The sequence below is a fragment of the Petaurus breviceps genome, unplaced genomic scaffold (genome assembly GCF_028583685.1).
Source record: "Petaurus breviceps papuanus isolate PSGF00001 unplaced genomic scaffold, PetGlider_PUasm1.0 91133, whole genome shotgun sequence".
NCBI classification, from domain to species: domain Eukaryota; kingdom Metazoa; phylum Chordata; class Mammalia; order Diprotodontia; family Petauridae; genus Petaurus; species Petaurus breviceps.
In genome coordinates this window covers 96,161,225-96,182,570 of record NW_027187419.1, presented here as the reverse complement: position 1 = coordinate 96,182,570, position 21,346 = coordinate 96,161,225, and the positions used below count along the sequence as shown (strand labels likewise).

The following is a 21,346-nucleotide window of genomic DNA, read 5'->3' as shown; positions in this document are numbered from 1 at the left end:
TGTGTTTTTTTTTTAATTAGTTCTTTGTTGCATTCATTCAATGTGCCTTATATCAGTATGCTATATAATAGCATATGTGAAAAAGAAAGATTTTTTCCAAATTGTGTGTATGTGTATGTGTGTGTGTGTACACACATAGACATATTCATGCCTTCCCTACTCAACATTAGAATAAGTGGAAAAACTCTTGATGTATTCAGTGTTTTGTTCCCTTTCCACATTTTTTGGTAAGTTTTAAATGGAAATTTACTATTCATCCCCCCTTTCCAAACCCTTTAATCTTTATGAAAATTGCCTAGGTAATGCTAGCATGTCCATAGTCTCTCAGTGCCCTAGACCATAAGTTGCAGAGCAGGAGCTATTTTTATTGGTAGAGGGAATTTCCTCATCAGAACTTTCCTTCTTCAGTAAAATCAGATTTTCTTTCTCTACCCATAAAAACAGAAGATTGCAAGCTCATTAGCTGATATGGCCCCTTAAAATTGGATTATGTGAACTTTAGAATTTTCAGTAAGTAATCGCTCATCCTAGGGTTTCTTCAAGGGCATCTTGCAGTGTTTTCATTAGCAACATAATTCACATTTTAATTTTTTTCTTCTGTGTATAATTATAATGTTGGGACTTTGGTGTAGTATAAGGAGCTTTGGATTTAGAAGACCCAGGTTCAAATTCTACCACTTGCCATTTACCAAACTTGATTTTGGGTAAGTTATCGAGCTATTCCAGAATTCAGTCATCATCTGTAAAGGATATCATGAGGCTAAAATGAGATGATAAAGGTGAAAACCAAAGTAAATAGTAAAGCACTACTTTAATATGTGATGTTATTGTATGTAGAAGCAACTTTCTAAGCTATATTTTAGAGACAAGGTGCCAGCCTACATTGGTAGAAAGAGTTTGCTCACCTGGGAATTCCCTGTGCCAATGAAATCATGAGTCTAAGCCCTGTTATCTGAATACATTCCTGCACATTTTTGTTGCTTGCTCATATGTGATTTGATAAAAGTAGACTGTGCCTTGGAAATTATGGACAGAATTAAGGAAGCAAATAGCGTTTGATTGATTGGGATAAGTGTATATAAAACAGGGCAGCATAATAAGATGTTAGGAGTTTCAGTTACCAAGTTTTATTTTATGTTACCAATGTGGCAAAAATTTTTGAAAAATAAATATTATAAATTAGTATTGTGAAATGAGTACTGCTATTAGGTAAATGCTGTTCAATTCCATAAGTCCTTTCCTTTATTTATGTCTTTATATATATGTTTTTGAGTCGAGGGAATACTGTAGCATCGAACTGTAAAATGCTGTTTGCATATTAACATCAACTTGTATAAAAATTGGAATACATTTAGTTTGATTAAGCATCGCTTCATTAGATTTTAATGTGTTGTGTATAATGTATTTCAGGAACTCCAGAAAGGAACTTAATGACATACGATTTGAGTTTACTCCAGGAAGAGGTAGGTTTTATTGAAATTATTCTTTTATTGCCCAGAAGCACATTTCGGAAATTGATTACTGGTTTGGGGTTAATAAATTAATGTTTCAAAGGTTTTTTTTCCTCTCCCAATAAAGGAATTTTGTATTATTACAGTAATTCCAAACCAAAATCCTTCAGCCCACTTGAGTCTCAGTGGCTCAGTGCTATACCATATACTGTGTATTTGAACATATATAATAAAATATATGAGACTATATATATTAGCTCACCCCTGGAAATAGGCACTTATAATGTTGGAGTAAAGCTTAAAAGAAAGCAGGATGGACCTAATGAGAATTATACAGAAAACTTAATAAGAACCTAGCAACAGACAACTACTCTATTGAGAAATATAACATACTTTGATTTTATAGAAGTCTGTGTTGTAAGAAATTGATGGAAAATTTTGTGTTTCCTTTAGATGTTAGTAAATATGGGTAGGTTTAATGTATCTTTCAGCTGAATAGAATTTTTATATTCTAGGCAAATTTTGAGTACTGTCTAATCTATCCCAGTTGCTTTGGAAGACAGATATTTTAAGTGATTAAATAAAGTCATGCATATCAGTCAATGTTTAGAGAGTCCCAGAGTCTAAAGACACCTGAGAGGTCATCTAGTTCAGTCCACACTTCAGCAGGAGTCCACTCCTAAGCATTGCTAAGAAATGGTCACCCAGCCTCTACTTTTGAAGGCCTTCAGTAATGGAAACCTTTCTACTTCCCCAGATATCGCTGCAGTCTTCGTCAGACTCCATCTCTTTGTCGTGTTTACCCATGCTTATGTTAGAGTCAAGTAAAATAAAAGTCATTCCATTTTCCATACATGATAGCCTTTCATAAAGTTGGAGGCAATTATGTCATCCACTCTGAATCTTCTGTTCTTCATATTAAACATCCCCAGTTAGAAAGGCAGGGCTGTACTATGGAGAGAGCAGTATATACTGCCTTACAGCCATGCAAAACAGCTCTTCTGGACATTCTTTGATCCCTGCAGGGTGCTTATTCTAAAGACAGACAACTTAGAGAGACTACATGAGTGACTTTCTCAGGGTCACATGAGTACTCAGTGGAAAAGTAACAACTTAAACTAATATCTTCTGACTTTCCAATTCCAGTGCCCTTTTCACAAAGCCACTATGACAGGAGCTCTCTTAGATTTGGCCCTTTGTTCTAGCCTATTGAGATCTTTCTGGATCCTAATTCTGTTTTCAAGCGTGTTGGACTTCACAACTTTATGCCCCCATGATTTGAAAAATATGTCGCCATCCAAGTAACTGATAAAATCATTGAACCAATTAGAATAAGGATCTCTCCTTAAGTCATTCCTTAGAGACTGCTATTTTGGGTTGACCTTGATCACCATTCTTTAGATTTAATCATTCAGTAAGCTCCAAATCTACTAGCTCTGCTATCTCTATCAAGTTCACATCTCTCCATCTTGTTCACTAGGGTGTCCTGATTGAATCTTTAAAATACCTTGATAATAAAATCCAGGTATACTATGGCCTCTGACATTACTTTGATTTACTAATCTAGTTACTCTATTGAAAAAGGAAATGAATTTAGTCTGACGTGATCCTTGCTGGCTTCTAATATTTACCTTTTCCCCTTCTAAGTGTTCATAAACTATTATTTTAATAGTGTATTCTAAAATTTTTCTGGAATTTGAAGTCAAGTTTACTGACCTGTAATATGAAGAATCCTCCTTCTTCCCCTTTTTAGAAAATTGGTATATTTGCCTTTCTGCAGTCCTGTGGCACTTTTCTTCTCCATAGTTTTTATTTTTTTTTTCCCATATGCTGTCTATATTAAATGCTGGTCTTCTGCGTCCACACGTTTTATTGTATTACCCTGTGATATAGTTCTTCTAGTCCTAGTGACTTAAATTCATTGAGGGCAGCCAAGAACTCTTGTATCTCCTCATAGCTTTTGATTTCCATTAACTTTTAAAATCTCCACTCTTGGATCTCAAGTTAATTTGGCTCATTTCAGAAAATATTGATCACCCTCTCTTTGCAGGGTACTTTGCTAAGCACTGAAAATAGCAAGATAAATATGACACAGATTCTGCTTTCAAGTAGTTTATAATCTAATGGAAGGGGGCTTGGGGGAGGGTAAAGACGGAGGGACTTTAACATATATGCAAAAACCAATGATAAGTACAAAAGGGAGGCCCAGGGTGATGTGCTAAAAGAAATTTGACAATGATAAGACTACTTTCTGCTCTTGTAGTTAGGGAAAACTTTATGAAGGAGGAGGAACTTGAGTTGGGTCTTGGAGAAAACAGAAGTCTAAAACAGAGACAGTAGAAGTTGGTAGTGAGGGAGGGATTTCATTTCATGCATGGGTGACGGTATCAACAAAGACAAAATTTAGGAAGAGGGCAAGGTGAGAATGGAGGACCAAGAATTAATTTTAACTTGCATCTCTAGAGAATGTGAAGAGATATGGTACTATGTAATAATGTCAACAAGATAGGTTGTGGAGGGCCAGGTAGAAGAGGCAGTGGGATTCAGTGAAGGTTTTTGAAAATACAGGCAACTTGATGAGATACTATATTGGGACAGTTAGTTGTATAAGTATGAAAGATAGTTTGGTAAAATGGTATATCAGAAATAAGAAAATGAGACCAGAGAGGATATGAGAGAGTTGATAGAGGATAGGATTTGAGTATTTGCATTGGGAATGGAACATAGAGAAAATTGCAAAAAAAAAAAAATGTTGTGGAATAATTGATAGGCCTTGACAACTGATGAGAGAGAGAAGGAACAGCCAAAGAGGATACCAAAGTTCTAACCTTTTTTTGGGGGGAAGATGTTGTTGCCATCAGGAGAAATAGTGAAATTGGGATGAAGGGTGGGTTTTGGAGGGGACATGACATAATGAATTTGAAATGTCAGTAGGAAATCTGGGCAGGCAGGGATAACCAACCACAGGCAGCTAGGAATAAGGAATTGAAATTCTAGAGAGAAATTAAAGGTGTTGGAAGTTGGATAGAGATTTGGGAGCATCTTGATAGAGGTAATAATTGAAACCATAGGAGTGGTTGAGATCACTATGGGAAAGAGTATAGAGAGGAGAGAAGAGGACCAGAACTTAAAGCTTTGTTGGGAAGAGGAGGGAAAGACCCACATTTAAGTGCAGGAGGATGGAAAGCTGGGAAAGGATACAGACAAGGAATGTTAACCAGGTAGGAGGAGAATGAAGTGAAGGTGGAAGGTAAGAAGAATAAATGGTGTGGTCAGCAGTGTCAGATGAAAAAGGAGACTATATAAGAAAATGTCAGACATCTAGGAGAATGAGGGCAGGGGGGACAAAGAGGGCCTACGGCATTTATCGATAACCATAGTCAGAGGAGCTGTTTGAATAGTGGTAGGTAAGGACTACCGACTTGCAAGGTGTTCAGAAAGTGAGTGAGTGGTTGTTGTAGTGGACTTCAGTATAGAGTAATCTTTCTGGGAGATTGGCAGCAAAGGAGAGGAGAGAGATAAGACAGTGGCTTCATCAGTAGAGTCAAAGGAAGGCTGTAGGAGAGAGAAAGAGAGAGAGAGACAGACAGAGAGACAGAGAGAGTGCACATGTGCATGTGTGTGAGTGTGTATGCACACATGCGCTGTGGGGACCTATGAGTGTTTTTCTAAGCTGAGAGCAGGGAACCAAAAAGGTGAGTTAGGGGACAGACAAGAGAGGGGGCACATTTGATAGACCTACATAGTGAAGTAGATGAGAGACAATGGGGTTGACCTTTCAGGTGAAGAAGATATTAAACTCATTCAGAGTAAATCTACCTCCAAAATGAGAGAAAAACAAGAAAATATGAGTGTGGACAATGAGGTTCAGAAGAGGTAAAGGACTTTGTGGCACTTGGACTTGGCATTTCAGTAAAGGTAGTCTTCTGCTGAGATTGAAGGAGAGGGAATGTAATCTAGGGCTTCACAAAAGAAGGTTCTTTGGTAGATAAAACAGAAGCAAAGGCAACAACTGAGTAGTCCTACCTTTTCTGTTACCATGCCATCTGCCAGGCAGCATCTTTGAGCATCCATTTATCTCCAATCATAGCTTAATAAACCACCAACATTTCTCATAATTTTATAACAATCAGAATTGTTTTGGTTAGAGTTTTAATTCTTATTCACTTAATAGAGTTGAGTAGAAGTTGCCATTCTTATCTCTGGGGACTAATATTAACCTCTGTAATTGTTATGATGGTTAATGTCTGACATTGAAAGTAGTTAGTTAATGATGCCAAGGACTGAACAATTTTCTACAAAATTTGAAATAAAAATATTGACTAGGCAATATGGATGGCAGCAGATTAATGTTGAAGCAATACCAAGTAAGGACCTCATTGGTATTTTTATCTTGTTTCATTTTATCTGAAGGATTAAAAATGAACATTGCAATAAAAATCAATTGTAATTTCACTGGCAATGAAGAAATGGATTCCTGTTTCTGCACCAGTTGTGCTTACTTTGGCAACAGTGGTTGCCATTTTTTCATCAAAGTTCTCTGCTCTCAGTTGCCAGACAGCATTCATGGCCTTCTGCTATCAGGCAGCATTCACTGGGCAGTGCTGTACCTGAGGCACAACGTGTCTATCCTCCAATAATAACATTGCAAATTAGAAGTCATTGGTAGCGTCTGCTGACATTTCAGATATTTTCTGCAGGGAGCAGGTGAATAATTTACCTGTTTTCATGTCCATATTTATGATGACAGGAAGCAAGTGGGTATGTAAATGGAGTCAGAAACACATGCATTTAAGTCCTGTCTCTGACACTTACTGCCTGTGACTCAGGGCAAATCTGTTAACCTTTCATTGCTCCAGGCAGCTAATTCTCAAAGACTAAGTTGCTGATCTGCACTAATTTGGGAGTTTCCTCAATGGCAAATATAAACTACACTAATGAAACCTCAGGTCTGGGCCAAAAGAAAATAACATTGACAAATATAATGCAAACACTGCTCTTTATATTGGAATATTATGATTCTGTCTGCTACTGTAAGTACCCTTGCACAGTTGTGAGAAGCAGTAGCCTACACAAATAAAAAAAAAAATCCTGTCAAACTACCCACTTCCAAGGTTGTTTCCAGCGCTAAATCTATAACCCTGTGACCCACATGTAGTATCATGTGGTGCAGCAGACCTCATTTGCTGCTTTGTTTCCCCTAGCAGCTAGGGCCATGCCTTGTCTCATCAATGCCTCCTTCAGGTTTCAAGCTGCCATTCTTACCTCTAGTTTTTCAGGGTTCTCTTTGCAGGGAGATAATAATAAGCCTCCATTCCTGCATCTCAGTAACAGCGCATGGATCTCATAGATGATTGAAAAAGACTTATTATGAAACACTGTAGGGAAACATATTTTGGTGTTGGGGAAAAGTAACAGATGAAAAGGTTAACAGATTCAAAGAGCTCACTCAGTCCTGATCTTCACTCACCTGTAGAATATGAGCACTATTCACTGTTCTCCTTAGCTCTTTTCTGCCTAAATTTCTTCTCTTCTGTTTTGGTTCTAATAATAGTGTAGCTCCAGTTTCATTGCTGTGGATTGGCTGGCCAGAGCTGGCCTTCCCAGCCCTGTAGAATCTTCTTTTTCAGCCTTGAGTATGGACAGGATCATAGATTGTAGGTGAGAGTCTTTTTGAGATAGCTCTCAGTTTCAGTGATTTTAGGACATCTCACACTGACAAGCTGGTTAAGCCTTTTCTGTCTGACCTCACCTCTCAACTCCCCAACTGCCAGCAAGAAAAAGATTATTTCCTATCCTGGACCCCAAGAACATTTTCTCCTTTTTCCAGGTCTTGGCATATTTTATATTTGGAGTTTTTCTGAACATCCTCATGCCCTGAACCCAGAAGTCATTTGTTCTTTTATCTTGACCCATTTCTCTCTTAATAATAACAGCTTACAATTATACAGTGCTTTATATACTGTACCCTGTGAGGTAGGTGTTACTAAAGTCACCATTTTACAGATGAGAAAGGAGCCCATCAGTGAGGTTAAATGACTTGGCACCTAAGGCTCTGGGATTTAAACCAGGGTCTTTCTGACGAACATCTTTCTCACCAACATCACTCTCCCACCATCCCATTCTCTTCTTTTTTAACGTGGGTCCCTGAAGTAGATTCTACAAACCAGATCTTTAGCTGGTTTATGCTTTGATGAAAAACTAGTTTATAAGTTTTGCTGCTCAGTCCAGTAGGCTGTTACTGATCTTTTTCTTCCAAGGCTGTTCCCACCAGACTCTCTGACTCTCTAGTTTTAGTTCTCAGATAAATCTGGCCTTAGCTCCCTGATTTTGGCTAAGTTAAACTAACTGACATTCCACAGGGCCAGTAGATAGTGGAGCCATTACATCCCTCCTCCTCAGCTGGGGACAGTCACTTCCCCACTTTTGAGTTACAACTCACTTGGAGTATTGGGGTCCCTGCCTGTAGGCTAGGGCAGGCCTATAACCTGGAACACATCATTTTTACCATACTTTTTAAGCAAGAATTCATGGGTACACTAAGAATCAACCTGTTTTCACCTATATTTCATAACATCATATTATCATAGCATTATTGAGATCTAATGGGAGTATAGCGGTATTTTCACAGAACGGCAGTCACAGAACACACAAAAACACAGAGGAGTGCCCTATGCAGTCAGCCAACCTGCTGCTTTTCAGAATTTTTAATATGACTCACCCAGTGCTTAGCAGAGCTGATATTCACAGCCATTTGTGAATGTCAGTAGCCTTGGCTGCACTCCAGTACTATCCCTCATTTTTGCTCCATTAAAATATCTCATTTTTCAGCCCTTTTGTGCTGTAAAATCTCAGTGTAACTTCAAGGATGAAGGGAGTAGGGGACTGAGGTGCTTTTAAACCAGAAAACAAACATTTATTGAGCACCCACTATGTGCAGTACTACATGATGTAAGACAAGCACAGAAGTTGAGTAAAAATTTTTTTCCTAAAGTTACTGCTGGCGTCCAAGGACATAAAAATTAGGAGGTGCTGTTTTCTGTTTAACCCTCTAGAAATTCATGATCATGATGCCTTAGGTTCTCTGCCTACCATTTTTAGGTAAATATGCTATTCTTAGGTTTATTTCCAATTATAAACCCTCTTTGGGGAGGCTTATAAACCTGGTTCATATGGGATATTTCATGCTACTGGAATTATAAGAAAATAAACTGAACTCTTCCATTTGGGGAAAAAAAAAGATCTCCTCTAGCAAGGTTTTAGTCCAGGGGCTCTTCAGTTTTGGGGGGGCGTATCATGGAGCCTTTGGGCATACTGGTAAAGCTATGGACTTCTCAAAATATTTTTAAATGCATAAAATATATAGGATTGCCAAGGAAATCACTTCTATTGAAATATGACTATCAAAATATTATAAAACAAAACAAATTCACAGACCCCAGATTAAAAACCTTCCTTTGTTCTAGTCTGTTCCTCTACATTCATTTCAAGAAAGAAAATGAACAAAATCACAGGTGATAGTTACTCAGTTTTGCACTTGGAAGGTAGAGGAAATACATTGAGCCTACTTTTTTTAAACTGCTGTTTTGAAGATTGGGCTATGGTGGGGAAGAGGTGTTGGGGTGGGCAGACAAGTTTTAAAGTGTTGAGATTGTCCTCTGTGATGCCAGATATTTAAAAAATGGCATTTCTCTGCCCTTCCCCCATACCTACCATGTCTACACAAACACATGCAGTGACATCACAGGTGTGGCCAAGGCTGTGTTGGGGGCATAGCTCCTGTGACCCCGTCACCCGTAGATATCTCTGGAGTCTGGGAAGATGCTTACATTGCAGCTTGTCTCTGGCCACTGTGGTATTCTTCCCTCTAGTAGCGGCAGCCCTGGATGAAGGGGAAATAACGCAGTACAGTATATACTAGGTCAGGGAGTATAACTGGAGCCTTCTGAGCCCAGAGGTGTTACTCATTGTGTTGATTTATATGTGCAGGTATAATCTCATGAAGTCAAGGGTCACTCTGGGAGGCGGTATGGCAAAGGGGATAGAGAGCCAGCCTCAAAGTTTCGAAAACCCGGGTTCGAGTCTCACTTCTGACACATAATAGCTTTGTTACTTTGGACAAATCCCTTCATTTCTAAGTGTCCTGAGCAAATCCCTGAGACTCTTAATTTGCAGAGAAGTAGCTGCTCCAGCACTTAGCATAAATTCTGGTACATAGTAAGTGTTTAATAAATGTTTATTGATTGATTGATTATTCTGCCTTGGTAAACTGTGTTTCCTCATTGGCAGTTCCCTCTGCCTCTTAAATCAGAGGTCCATTCCCTGCCTTCTTCCTCTTTTTCCTCTATCCCAAACCAGACATCTCCAACAGGGCTCAGCACATAGTAGACGCTTAATGCATATTTATTGAAGTGAATTATATGTAACGGTTTCTAAGATTTCTAGTTTATAATGTTTAAGACTGGATAACTTATGTTCTCATCTTGCCACTCTTTCAAGAAAGTTGCTATCCACAGACTTCACCAGAGGCTTAATTATTTCATTCAGTTGTGTTTTGTAAGAAAATGTATGAATCCGGTGTCAGACACTTAACACAAAAACTAGCCATATAACTTTGGACAAGTCACTTAATCCCAATTGCCCTGCCCTCCAAAGAGCAAAAAAAGAAAATGTATGAGTCTGTTACTGTCAAATGATCACCATCAGGGTAAATATATATTTTAGTAGGACAAATTAAAAAAGCTCATGTTGGGAGTCCATCAGTTGTTTGTGCCAAATCTATGACATGTCAGATAATAGCAGTTTGACCTTCATCTTAAATCTTGATTCACTCAGCACTAAAGATTGAATTTGATTGAAAGATTACCAGTATCAACTTTGGCAAGAAAGAGCAGTTATTACATCACTAAATCAAAGTGCATTTGGTGAATAATTCAGACAATAGAGAAGAAAAATTTCTTGGTTCACCAAAAATGAAATAATAATTTCATATGACATCTACTGTATAGATGGCAAGATGCTAATTATAGCTGATAAAAATGTATCATGGTATCCCTCTGGATTTTCTTCCTAAAGTAGACTTTGAAATTTAATTAAAAGCATATGTAGGTAGAATTTGGTATCAGAAAATATATGTATTTTTAGATTTCACTGGATTATTGATTTTTGTTTTATGGCTGATACATATTCATTTCACATTTGGACAGACACGGCAGATGGCGTTTCTCAGGAGCTGTTCTCTGCAGGCCTGGTTGATGGTCATGATGTAGTTATAGGTAAATCACTTTTTAGTATGCAGTGTTATCTTTGTCTGTTGATATGCCAAATGTAGAAGTGCTTAGAAAAATGTTTTCATAAGGGAATGATTCTCCACTTTACTTCATGTAGAAGCTTTTAAATTCTGCTTGAATTTTTACTTTGTATATGGCAGGAATATATTTTGGGATGTGTTTTACTTATGTTTCTAAAAAAATAAGAAGGTCATTTTTACATACAATAACATCTTGCTTATCCAGGAGTCACTTAAACAATTATCTCAACTTGCCAAAATTGCCAGAAGCCCAGGAGTATGCAACATAGATCACTGTAAAAACAAACGTCCCAAAGTCCATTTGCTCAAGCTGAAACACTATTCATCAGAGAGCTCCCTTGGAGCCTTCCTAAGCATTTATTTTACTCTTTTTTTAAACACAATTATAACAAGGTTGCCTTTTCAGTTTCCAAGACCACCACACATTAGAAGCTGCAAATTATAAAGCAAGAGAGAGACAGGCATACTGACATCAAGGAACGGTGACTGACAGCCTGGAATCAGGGCAGATGAACTATCTCTAAATGGCAAGAATTTTAAAAGCATAATCATCTGGGTTCTTTAATGTGCAGGCTAATACCTCTGTGTAGCTCAGTAGCCCTTGAGGCCTATAGTATAGCATAGAATAGTGAATGTGTTCATAATGATGACCATGCATCATCAAGACAAGGGTAAATTCTGTTCTGCATCCTCTGTATAAGATGACAGAGAAGTGCTTACTGGGGTAAGCTTCAGCTTTCTGAAAAAAGTCATGTGGAAATCTCACTTCCCAGTGATGCAAATTTTGTGCATGTTGATCTTCACTACTCATTCACCTCAGTGGTTTCCTAGAAGCCATGTCATGAAATAATTTCTCACAGAACAATTCTGCTTTTCTTATAGAAATAACTATAATTGGGGATGAGTCAGCATCCGATGAATCATAAGTATGACCCAAATTATAAAAAGCAAAGAGAGAGAAACTATCAATTTCTCTAAGATTTCAAACTAACATTATTCTCCAAGTTCTTGTGAACTAGAGTACATACTCTATGGATTGGTTATGCACTTGATTCCTTTTACAAATGTATTGATTTTGGCCCTCCAGAAGTTAACGTACTATCTGTCACACTTCATTCTGATGCCTAACCATTGTAGAATCCTGTGGGTTTTTTTTTTTTTTGTTCTCTGATCCATTTCTAGATGAGGATTGAGAAAATGAGCTGTTAAACTAAAGTTTATACTTTGTACTGTGGTTCAGAGTTCTTTTAAGTTAAAATCATCAGTCCATTGAGAAAGGTAAAATAATTTCATCTATGCAGAAGTAAGAAAATACCTTACTACTACCTCCAGGTTTACCCATACAGCTGTAAAGGAAAAGGCTACTTCAGTGAACACTGAAGTGTTCCTCTTCCCACAAAGATCTCAGGCAGCTAGAAATCAGATGGGAACAAAATGAATTGGGATTTAAAATAAAAAACACAGATCCTTAAAAAAGTAAACAAATAAAGATTGGCCCTTTTCTGCCTGGCAGGAATATTGTTGAAGATCAGATTGTCCCAGGGTCTGAATTGATGCTAGCTAGATTTGAGTTGGAATATCTGATGAAAGCAGCAAACAAGTGGGAAAGGCTCTGCATTTTATCTTTCCTGTACGTCATTTCACTTCAGGTTCTTCTTCTTAATTCAGTTTACCTTCTTGTCCCAGGATGGCTAACAATACATGTATATGCATATATCTTTTTATAACTGTAATATACAACCATTTATATTTCTTAATTGTTCATCCTTCCTCTCTTAAAATTGTTTGCTTTTTTATTGTTTTCTTGGAATGGTAATATTCTTTCATGTGTGCAGTATTTGAGAATATAACCAGGTGTCTACATATATTCATTATGTAGTGGTGCTGAAATGAATTAAAGTAATTTAAAATGGGGTTATCATGGTGATATAGTCTTCTGTCACGGTTGACAAGAAATGGACTGCACTTATTCGTGTTTTCTATTATAGTAGATGACATATCGGGTCTGACCATCTGATCAGCAATTAAAGTATTATAAGGGTGAGCAGATTACATTTTTGAAACAAATCACACATCCCACAACACGGCCTTTGGAGAAAAAAGGGTAATTTTCAATTGCACAAGAACAAAAATCTCAAAGACAAGATTCTCAAAGTGCTACAGAATCTATTGTTTTCAAGACTGCAAAGTTCAAGTTCTAGTTTCAGATTTATGGTTGTATTTGTCAGAGACTGTACAGAAAAGAAAAAAAGTTAACAAATAGGAGTTTGAATAGGTTTTTGAGGTGGTAAACTTTCCCCAGTTATCTCATCAAATAGTTTGAATTAGTTAAAAAATAAATTTCCAATGGATTTCTGTGGCTTTTTTTTTTTAATCTTGAAGTAAGTTTTTAAGATGGAATGAAAAGCCCTGGGGGAAAAAAAAAGCAGTAGTGGAAAAAAACCATATGCTATGGACCAGTGAATGTTATGACTTTTACTGAAACAGTAACAAATGGAAGTTTCACAAAATCTTCAGTACCTAGCTCCAGGGTAATCTGCCTTTGGTTTCCAAATCTTCATAAAACAGGATTTGGATTGAAGGAGGAGACTTAGAGGGACATGAAGTGATTGCCTCAGTGCAGAGACAGAGTAGAACAGAAATTAAACACAGTGCTTGTAGACTTGAGTAATAAGCCAACTGCCGTTGTACTTATTTAAAGGTGCCTTCTAAGAAGACTTTTTGCTCTGCATAATTGGGAAATCATAAAAATTGGTGAGAGTGACTATTGGCTAAAGAATCTGAACTTAACTTTAAAAGTAGAAAAATGTAGACATAAGATATAACATGAAAACATGCTTATTGTGTCTGGTTCTGTCTTGACTCAGAAATGGCAATATGCAAGCTCTCAAATTCCTTGGTATTCCCAAATAGGAAAGGCTGTATAGGAGAACAAGATTGGTTTACTTAACCTTGCTTTGGTGAGAGGTTTGCTTTCTGATTGAAAGGAACTGACCCTCTTTTCAGCTGAAGCATGCAGAAATCCAGCTTCTCTCTTAATGTGTCAAAGGAAACAATAATCCCAAATTCTGCAAAAGCCTTATGAAACATAAGATTCTTCCTGCTTCCTCTTACTAAATCCTGCAAGCTGCCGAGTAAGGTGTGGCAAGCAGAGCATCTTTGAATACTCTTCCAAGAGACAGTTTCTTGGCCTGCCCAACCATCTCATTCTCTCTTAACTGCTGCAGTCAGCAAGGAAAGTTACTGGAGAGAGGGTTTAGATGAAAATGGTGGGTGAAAGGCAGTTGGCAGTGGGCCTTCTCTAATCACACCACTGTTTTAACCCATGAAATCCCTCACTGCCTTGGTACGTAGTAGGCACTTAATACATACTTGATTCGTCAACAGTATCATCAGCATGTGCATATTTATTTTGAGCCCTTGAACATTCCTGGAAAACAGCAGAAATTTAGAAAGAGATGCTGATACCGCCTTTTACTATGGCCGTGTAGTGACCAATAAAATTCCCTTTTAAAGTTGAGTTTAGTTCATTAGGCTAGTATACTGGTCTAAGTGCACTAAGTATAAATGACTAAGTGCCATTTGCTGTTACTTGCAGATCTATGTAAATGATTTCTGCTCATCACCATGCTATGGGAGATAAGTGTGGATCTGGGGGCTGGGTGCAGGGAGGAAGCCCTCTGGTGGAATCCTGGCTCGGCTCTACCATGTGACAGATCATGGAACCTCTCTGGGGTAACCCCAGATCCAGTTGTAAAATGCTATGATGAGCACTTTTTGGACCAGCACAGTACTTGGGCAGCTACAATGCACAGAGGTTTGGGCCTGGAGTCAAGGAGACTCCTCTTACTGAGGTCATATCTGACCTCAGAAGCTTACTTATCTGTGTGACCCTGGGCAAGTCATTTAACACGTTGCCTCAGTTTCCTCAGCTATAACATGGGCATAATAATAGCACCTGCCTTCCAGGGTTTTTGTGATGATTAATGAGGTAATATCTGTAAAGTGTGTAGCACAGTGCCATTAAAATGAATTGTGGAAGGAAATGGCAAACCATTCCAGTATCTTTGCCAAGAAAATCCCATTGGGGTCATGGAGAGTCAGACACGACTGCAAATAACTGAACAGGAGGAGGCTCTTAATAAAGGCTTTTTTGCTCATTCACCTAATGTATTTACTCCTTGTACTGTATGAGGTATTTTGGGAGACACAAAACTTGTTTCATCTTTCATAACTATGCAGTTTTGTTTTAATCTCATTTTGCATTTTCTAACACCTCTGTGACCCTGGGAAAGTCACTTAATTTCTGTCTGCCTCAGTTTCCTCACTCTGAAATGGGCATAATAACAACACTGACCTTCCAGGGTCTTTGTGATGATCCCATGAGGTAGTGTTTGTAAAGTGCATGGCGCCATGCCTGGCACAAAGTAGGTGCCTCATAAATAAATGCTGGTTGTTCTTACCAGTATTACTGGTCTCACTTGTTTATTGACACGATGTTTGCTTCTGAAGATATCTTCCCTCCTGTCCCTCAGACTAAGCAAACTGTCCCTTGTAACAAAGATTTTAAAAGGTAAAAAGAGGAGAAAAAGCAGCAAGCCAACCAAGACAGAGCCTTATCTAAGAGTCTTCCTTCAGCCATTGTTTCCCATATCTGCAAAGGAGGGAGATGAGGTGGATGAGGGATCTTGCTACAGTGAATAGAACTCTGGACCTCTGGGGTCAGGAAGGCTTGAGTTCAAATCCAGCCTCAATCATCTGATGTCTCTAACCCTGGGCAAGTAATTTGTTCCCTGTCTGCCTCAGTTTCTCCATATGTGAAAATTGGGATGATAATAGTACATATTGTGTCGTTGTGAGTAGGAAGTAAGATGATACTTACAGAGCACTTTACAAACCTTAAAGTGCTACATAAAATGCTGACTTTTCTAAATTCTTTTCTGAGGCTAAACTTGGTCATTATAATTATATAAGCAGATCCCTTGTTTTTTAGGAAGGGAATCTTACACCTTGCCTACTTCTGTTTACTGCTTGCATGCCAGAAAGGGAATTTACTTGGTTGGGAGGGCATATTTTTCTGGCTCAATTGCTGCCTAGAATAGCCTTTTGAAGCAATTTTTATGTATTCATCTTCTCTGAATCTTATGTCTGAAAAGGAAGCAGCAGATTCTTCTTTGCTTTGCTATCATACTTGTTCTCTACTCTCTTCAGGTCTGCTTTAAATCTGCCTTTTTTCTCTTTAAAGTAAGTGTGTGTGGGGGGGCGGGGGGCGGGAGGGAGAGGGGGAGACAGAGACACTTGCCCAGTGTCACACGCCTGTCTACACTTCAGTGCCTAAGGTTAGGATGATATAGTCTTGTTAATGGCAATTTGTACCACACTTAAAAGTAGACGTGGTTGTTAATTTAAAAACAAACAAAACAATCTAGTATTGCTGTTGAGGCAAGGGCTAAAGCCTTGAATGTTTTTGATTAATTGTCCCAGTATCCTCACCACCGGGGCGTGCTGCAGACAGAATCCTGGATCACTCATGAGAATGCTTGGGCCGGGTACTATGGCCACCCTAGTAGCAGCACTTAGGAAGATCTCAATCTGTGGTGTGCAGTCTCGAACTTATGACACCCCAGATTATTTTTCTGGTGAAAGACTTGGGGAAGAGAGAACATGTCTTAACAATGAAGCCTTCTCTTATATTCACTTCAGTAATTAATGCTGTGATTTTTATTTACTAATGAGGAAACTTAGAGGTCCATTCTTATCACCTGAACTGCTCTGCCAAAGCAAGTCTCACCATGATACTTTAATGTAGAACCATGTAATTTTTCCAGATGTTGGAAAATCCTCAAGCACATCCTTGAATGCTGTTGTATTTTTAGTCATGTTTGTATTTAGTGAAGATGTGGCCAAGTGATTTGCACTCAGGAATTGTCCACATATTAAGTGAGTACCTTGGGATTTATTAAGAATTGCAGGTGCCTTGGGAGAAGAGGCATCAGTAGTTTGCAGTATTCTATTTATTGGAGTTAAACTGGAGATATTTTTCCTGGCAACACCAACAGAATCTTTTGAGGATTTTTTTCTTTTTTCTAAGCCTTGCTGCTGAAGATGCCAACTGTAACATCCTGCTTTTCATTCCCCAGGCTTCTATTTCCCTTATTTACAACTTCTCAGAAGTGTTTCTGGTAGTCAGATAAGGGAAAATACACAGTCAGCTTTTAAAAGTTAGTGCCCAGACATAATATTTTAAATTTTAACGCAATAAAGTCCCGTTTCTAGAGTGAGAGGAACTGAGTTTGTTGGCTAGCTCTACTATTTTTACTGTGTGGTTATGTGATCTTGGACAAGTCATTTCAGCTGTTTCCTTATATGTAAAATAATGGGCTGGATGAATTCTTAAGTCCCTTCTAAGATGAAGGCTAAGCTCCTATAAAAAATCATTTTTTCTCATTTTTCAGATTCATAAACATGAACTTCTGATTCTTTAGATAAGTTGAGGATTCAATGAAATTAAAGTTTTCAGGAGAAAATTTTTTGTCAGGGAAATCTCAAAGCAGATATCTTTAGGGGAAGTTCTTTTTAGTAATCCCATTGAGTAACCTCCACTAAAGACCTACAACATTCCTTCTTATATGGTGTGGAAGTGACCCTGAATTTTTAAAAAGAACTACATAAATACAGTGTAAGCTTAGACAAGTCTTCCTAAATTGCAAGGGTTTGGAGTAGAGAGATAGAATGAGAATGAGTTACTATCTGTCACCAAAAATAAAAAAAACTCAGGGATTAAGTGAGGGTAAAAAATGTAAAAAGACTTAAAATCAGATTTTCCTAGGAATTAGAATTGCCTTGAATCAGGAGAGTCAGAGCCTACAGCAGAAGTCTTTTTGGTGTATGTACCTTGCTTGTCCTGCCTGTTAATTCTGTATAGCTTTGTCCCCTCTTGTCAAATGGAGAGGACACCTGCACACATTTTGGCAGGACTGGGGATAGAGTTTTTCATCTTGCATCTGAGTTTGGGATTTAGTGGAATTTTTCAAAATAGGAGCCATTATTGACAGAAGCTAAAATTTACTTCTGTGTCATTCTTTTAAAGCAAACCATAACACCTCTAATTTCCCTGATTGAGCTCTGATTCTGAATTCTGAGATGATGAATCCTTTCTTTTTTTTTTTTTTTTAAGCAATTGGGGTTAAGTAACTTGCTCAAGGTTACACGGCCAGTTATTTCTGGGTGTGGTGCCGAGTGTCTGAGCCCGGGATTCGATCTCCAGGTCATCCCAACACTGGAACCAGTGCTCTTACTCGCTGAGCCACCTGGCCGCCCCTAGATGAATCCTTTCTGCTGCACAACTCTCAAACCCTGATTTTTCTAATGAACTTTTTCATTATTGTTTATTTAGAAATTCTAAGTGTTGTGAGGCTCAAATGGGATAATGAATTACCCTGGTCATTATATATACTATATATATATACTAATATATGTATATTATAGGCATTGTGCTGGGTATATTGTACATAAATGCAAAGGTGGAAGCCCTCTCTGTCCTCAGAGAGCCAGCATTCTAATGAAGGAGGCAACAAATAAATAGAAGTCTACACAAAACAGATCTAAGGAGAACAAACAGAAATACCCAGTCATTGAATACATGCCAGTTTTGGAGTTAGGCACTAGCAGTTGGGGGGATCAGAAAAAGCTCTTTGTCAAACAGAAGTCAGTTGACTTTTTATATCTAGATCTAGATATCTAAATCTAGATATTTTATATCCAGACATAGATACTAACAGCATTTAGTATAACTTCTTTCCTTGGCAATCCTATGTATTTTTAATGTATGTTAAAACACGTTATTTTGAGAAGAGATCCATAGGCTTCACAAGCCTGCAAAGGGGTTCATAGCTCAAAAAGATTAGGAAGCTCAGATGTGGACGTGATGCCCGGTATGAGCCTGAGATGTTTATGGGGGAGGACATTCCAGGCATCCTGGACAGCTGGTGCAGAGAAGCAGAGATGAGAGATGGGGGAGTATAAAGCGCTTCTCACACCATAACTCTTTGAGGTAAAGAGTGCAAGCATTGTTTTTCTCCCATTTTATAGACGAGGAAACTGAGGTTCAAGGAAGTAAATTAAGTTTCTCAAGGTGATGCAGCTAGTATCACTTAGTGGTGTCAGGTACAAATTGGAAGACGGTGTGGGGAATAGGGAGACGCCAATCCATACCCAAGGATCTACATATTGACTTAGTTTTAAAATGTAAGAGTTATCAGTGTTTTATTACATTTTTATTAATTTTTTTTACATATTTGCCAATTACATTTTAATCCAATTCAGGGGACACTTGGGAATGTTGTGAGACACATGTGTGGATCTCCTTTTTGTAACTACTAAGAGCATAGGCATAGTCAGAGGATGCCTTAGATTGGTGTGAAACTCAAAATGTATCCCTGAGGCCAGAAAGCCACAAATTAACATTACCTGTGTTGTGTTCTATTTTTGTTTATTTTGTTAAACATTTTCCACTTACGCTTCTGATTCAGGCATGAGGAATTTGATATCTTTCCCTCATTTACAGATGAGGAAATTGAGACCCAGAGACCTTCAATGACTAGTTTAAGATCACAGAGCAAATAAGTAGGAAAGCCAAGACTGGAACCCCGGATCTCCAACTCCAAATCCATTACATGATATGTAATCATCAGAGCAGTGCTTTGAACCCTGCCAGGCCAAGATTTTCCTCCTCTATAGCACCTTCAGCTCAGTTGTGTTCATCAAACATTTTTTAAGTACCCTGCTATTTGCAAAGCATTGCATGAAGTCCTGGTGACATAGGCAGATTTCAACACAAGCCTTTCTTTAAAAGAACTTGAAATGTGATGGATAGACTGTACACAGAGATCTGTGGGTGGGGATGGGGGTGGGGATGGGGGAGAGGCAGGAAGGCCCAGGAAAAGTCTATGGGAAGTTTGAAGAAGGGGATATATATGTCAGTAGACTCTTTACTGATTTCTGTGTGATTTTGAATTTCTCTATTTTGGTCTATTTATCTGTAGACTCAGCTGTGACAAAGCTTTGTCTGGTTCATTCTGTTTCACTGTGGTCAATCTGTAGTACAATTTGAGCAACAAAGAATCCATAATTGCTAACCCCTGCTGCTCACAAAGCAAGTTTTATGAGCCGCTGCAAATTATAACCCTTAAATCATCTTATTAGTAGGCCCAGTCCTCCAATGAAATCACTTTGCAATCCCAGAGCATGTTCAAGTATTCCATTTGACTCCAGTATTTAGGCAAACTCTCGTTCACTGATAGAAACTTTTGAATGTTTTTTGGATCCTTTGTAATATAACTTCTGTCTATATATTTATTTTCAGTTACCTCCAAGTTTTCTGAGGCTATAAAATTTTTCAATTGTCCATTAAATGTGTTTTGATGCCTAGAATACAGTATAAGCAGGTGTTTATGCTTGTTAACACATTGACCATTGTGCTCACCAATGCCCGTCTCTCCATCTCAAACCAAACCCGTCTGTTCTTACTTGCCCAGCATGTGGAGTAAGAGACGATCATCCACTGCCTCAAGCTGATTTCCCTCTGCACCAGATTGCCTTGATTACCCAGCTAGGTTAGTAGGAGTGCAAAGAAACAAAATTTATTATAGTTCTTTGAGACTTGGTGCCTAATTTTCTTTTTATCTTCTCTCTCTCTCTCTTTTTTTTTTAGACTTTGATTTGTGCTAACTGACTTGGTGCTGAGAATTACAAAGTTCTTAAATTTGGCTTTGTGCCTTTCATTTGGTGCCCTTTTGGGAAAATAAAGAGGAAGTATTTACCAAGCCTAGTTATGATCAATTAAGCTTTTGGTCCTTAAATTTGAAGCTGGTTCTGTGTTTACCATCTAAAATTATCTATTTGTGGATATTTTAACTGCTAATTAATTCTGAGTCTTGAGGAATAGAAACACTATCAGATAGCTTCCTGGCAGATATGAAAACATGGTGGTGTTTTTCCAACACACACTTTTGCAGTTGCATTACCAGAGTATAGGCACCATAGCTTTCTTAATTATCTCCATAGCCTGTTGAGCAAGGTTAGCCATTTGAAGTGTCTGGCGGGGTTTGGCCAGCAAGGAAACTAGAATGTTCTTGGACTGCCAGTCTGTTGCAAATGAGTCCTCTCCACTAGACCTGGAAGGCAGATTTGGGGGGTTTTGTTTTCTTTTGAAATAACAGAAAAACTTTAGAGTGTATCCACCATGAGGGAATCTGACCAATCATGGGCAGTTGTGAAACTAGGCATAAGAACATCAAATTCAGTCTTCTTTCATTCCAAGCTCCCAAGAGGGCTAGATTATAACAGATTTTGAGCTTTAGCATTTGCTTTGATAGTCTAAATAATTTACATTGAGTTTATTGAAGCACAAAATGTATATTGACTTTTTCTTTTGTTGAAAAAAAAATTTCAGTGAGATAGGGTCAGAGTTCTTGGGTTATGACCCTGCACTTCTTTACTTGTCAAAATATGTCACTTCCAGTCAAAGGAAAAGATTCTGGCGTTGTTTATTGTTACTTTTATTCACCTTCTCTTTGGCTGTTGT

General features: G+C 38.1%; 1 protein-coding gene across 2 annotated transcripts in view; it reads left to right on the top strand.

The window, feature by feature from the left end:
• STK39 (serine/threonine kinase 39) overlaps positions 1–21,346 on the top strand; it is a 331,699-nt gene that overhangs the window by 264,623 nt on the left and 45,730 nt on the right. Inside the window, exons 15-16 of one of the 2 annotated variants that reach the window (XM_069080683.1) lie at positions 1,411–1,463; positions 10,658–10,726. In XM_069080683.1, the coding sequence (XP_068936784.1) occupies positions 1,411–1,463; positions 10,658–10,726 (122 nt within the window). The remainder of the gene's footprint in view (positions 1–1,410; positions 1,464–10,657; positions 10,727–21,346) is intronic. The other variant, XM_069080684.1, reaches the window with a different exon arrangement.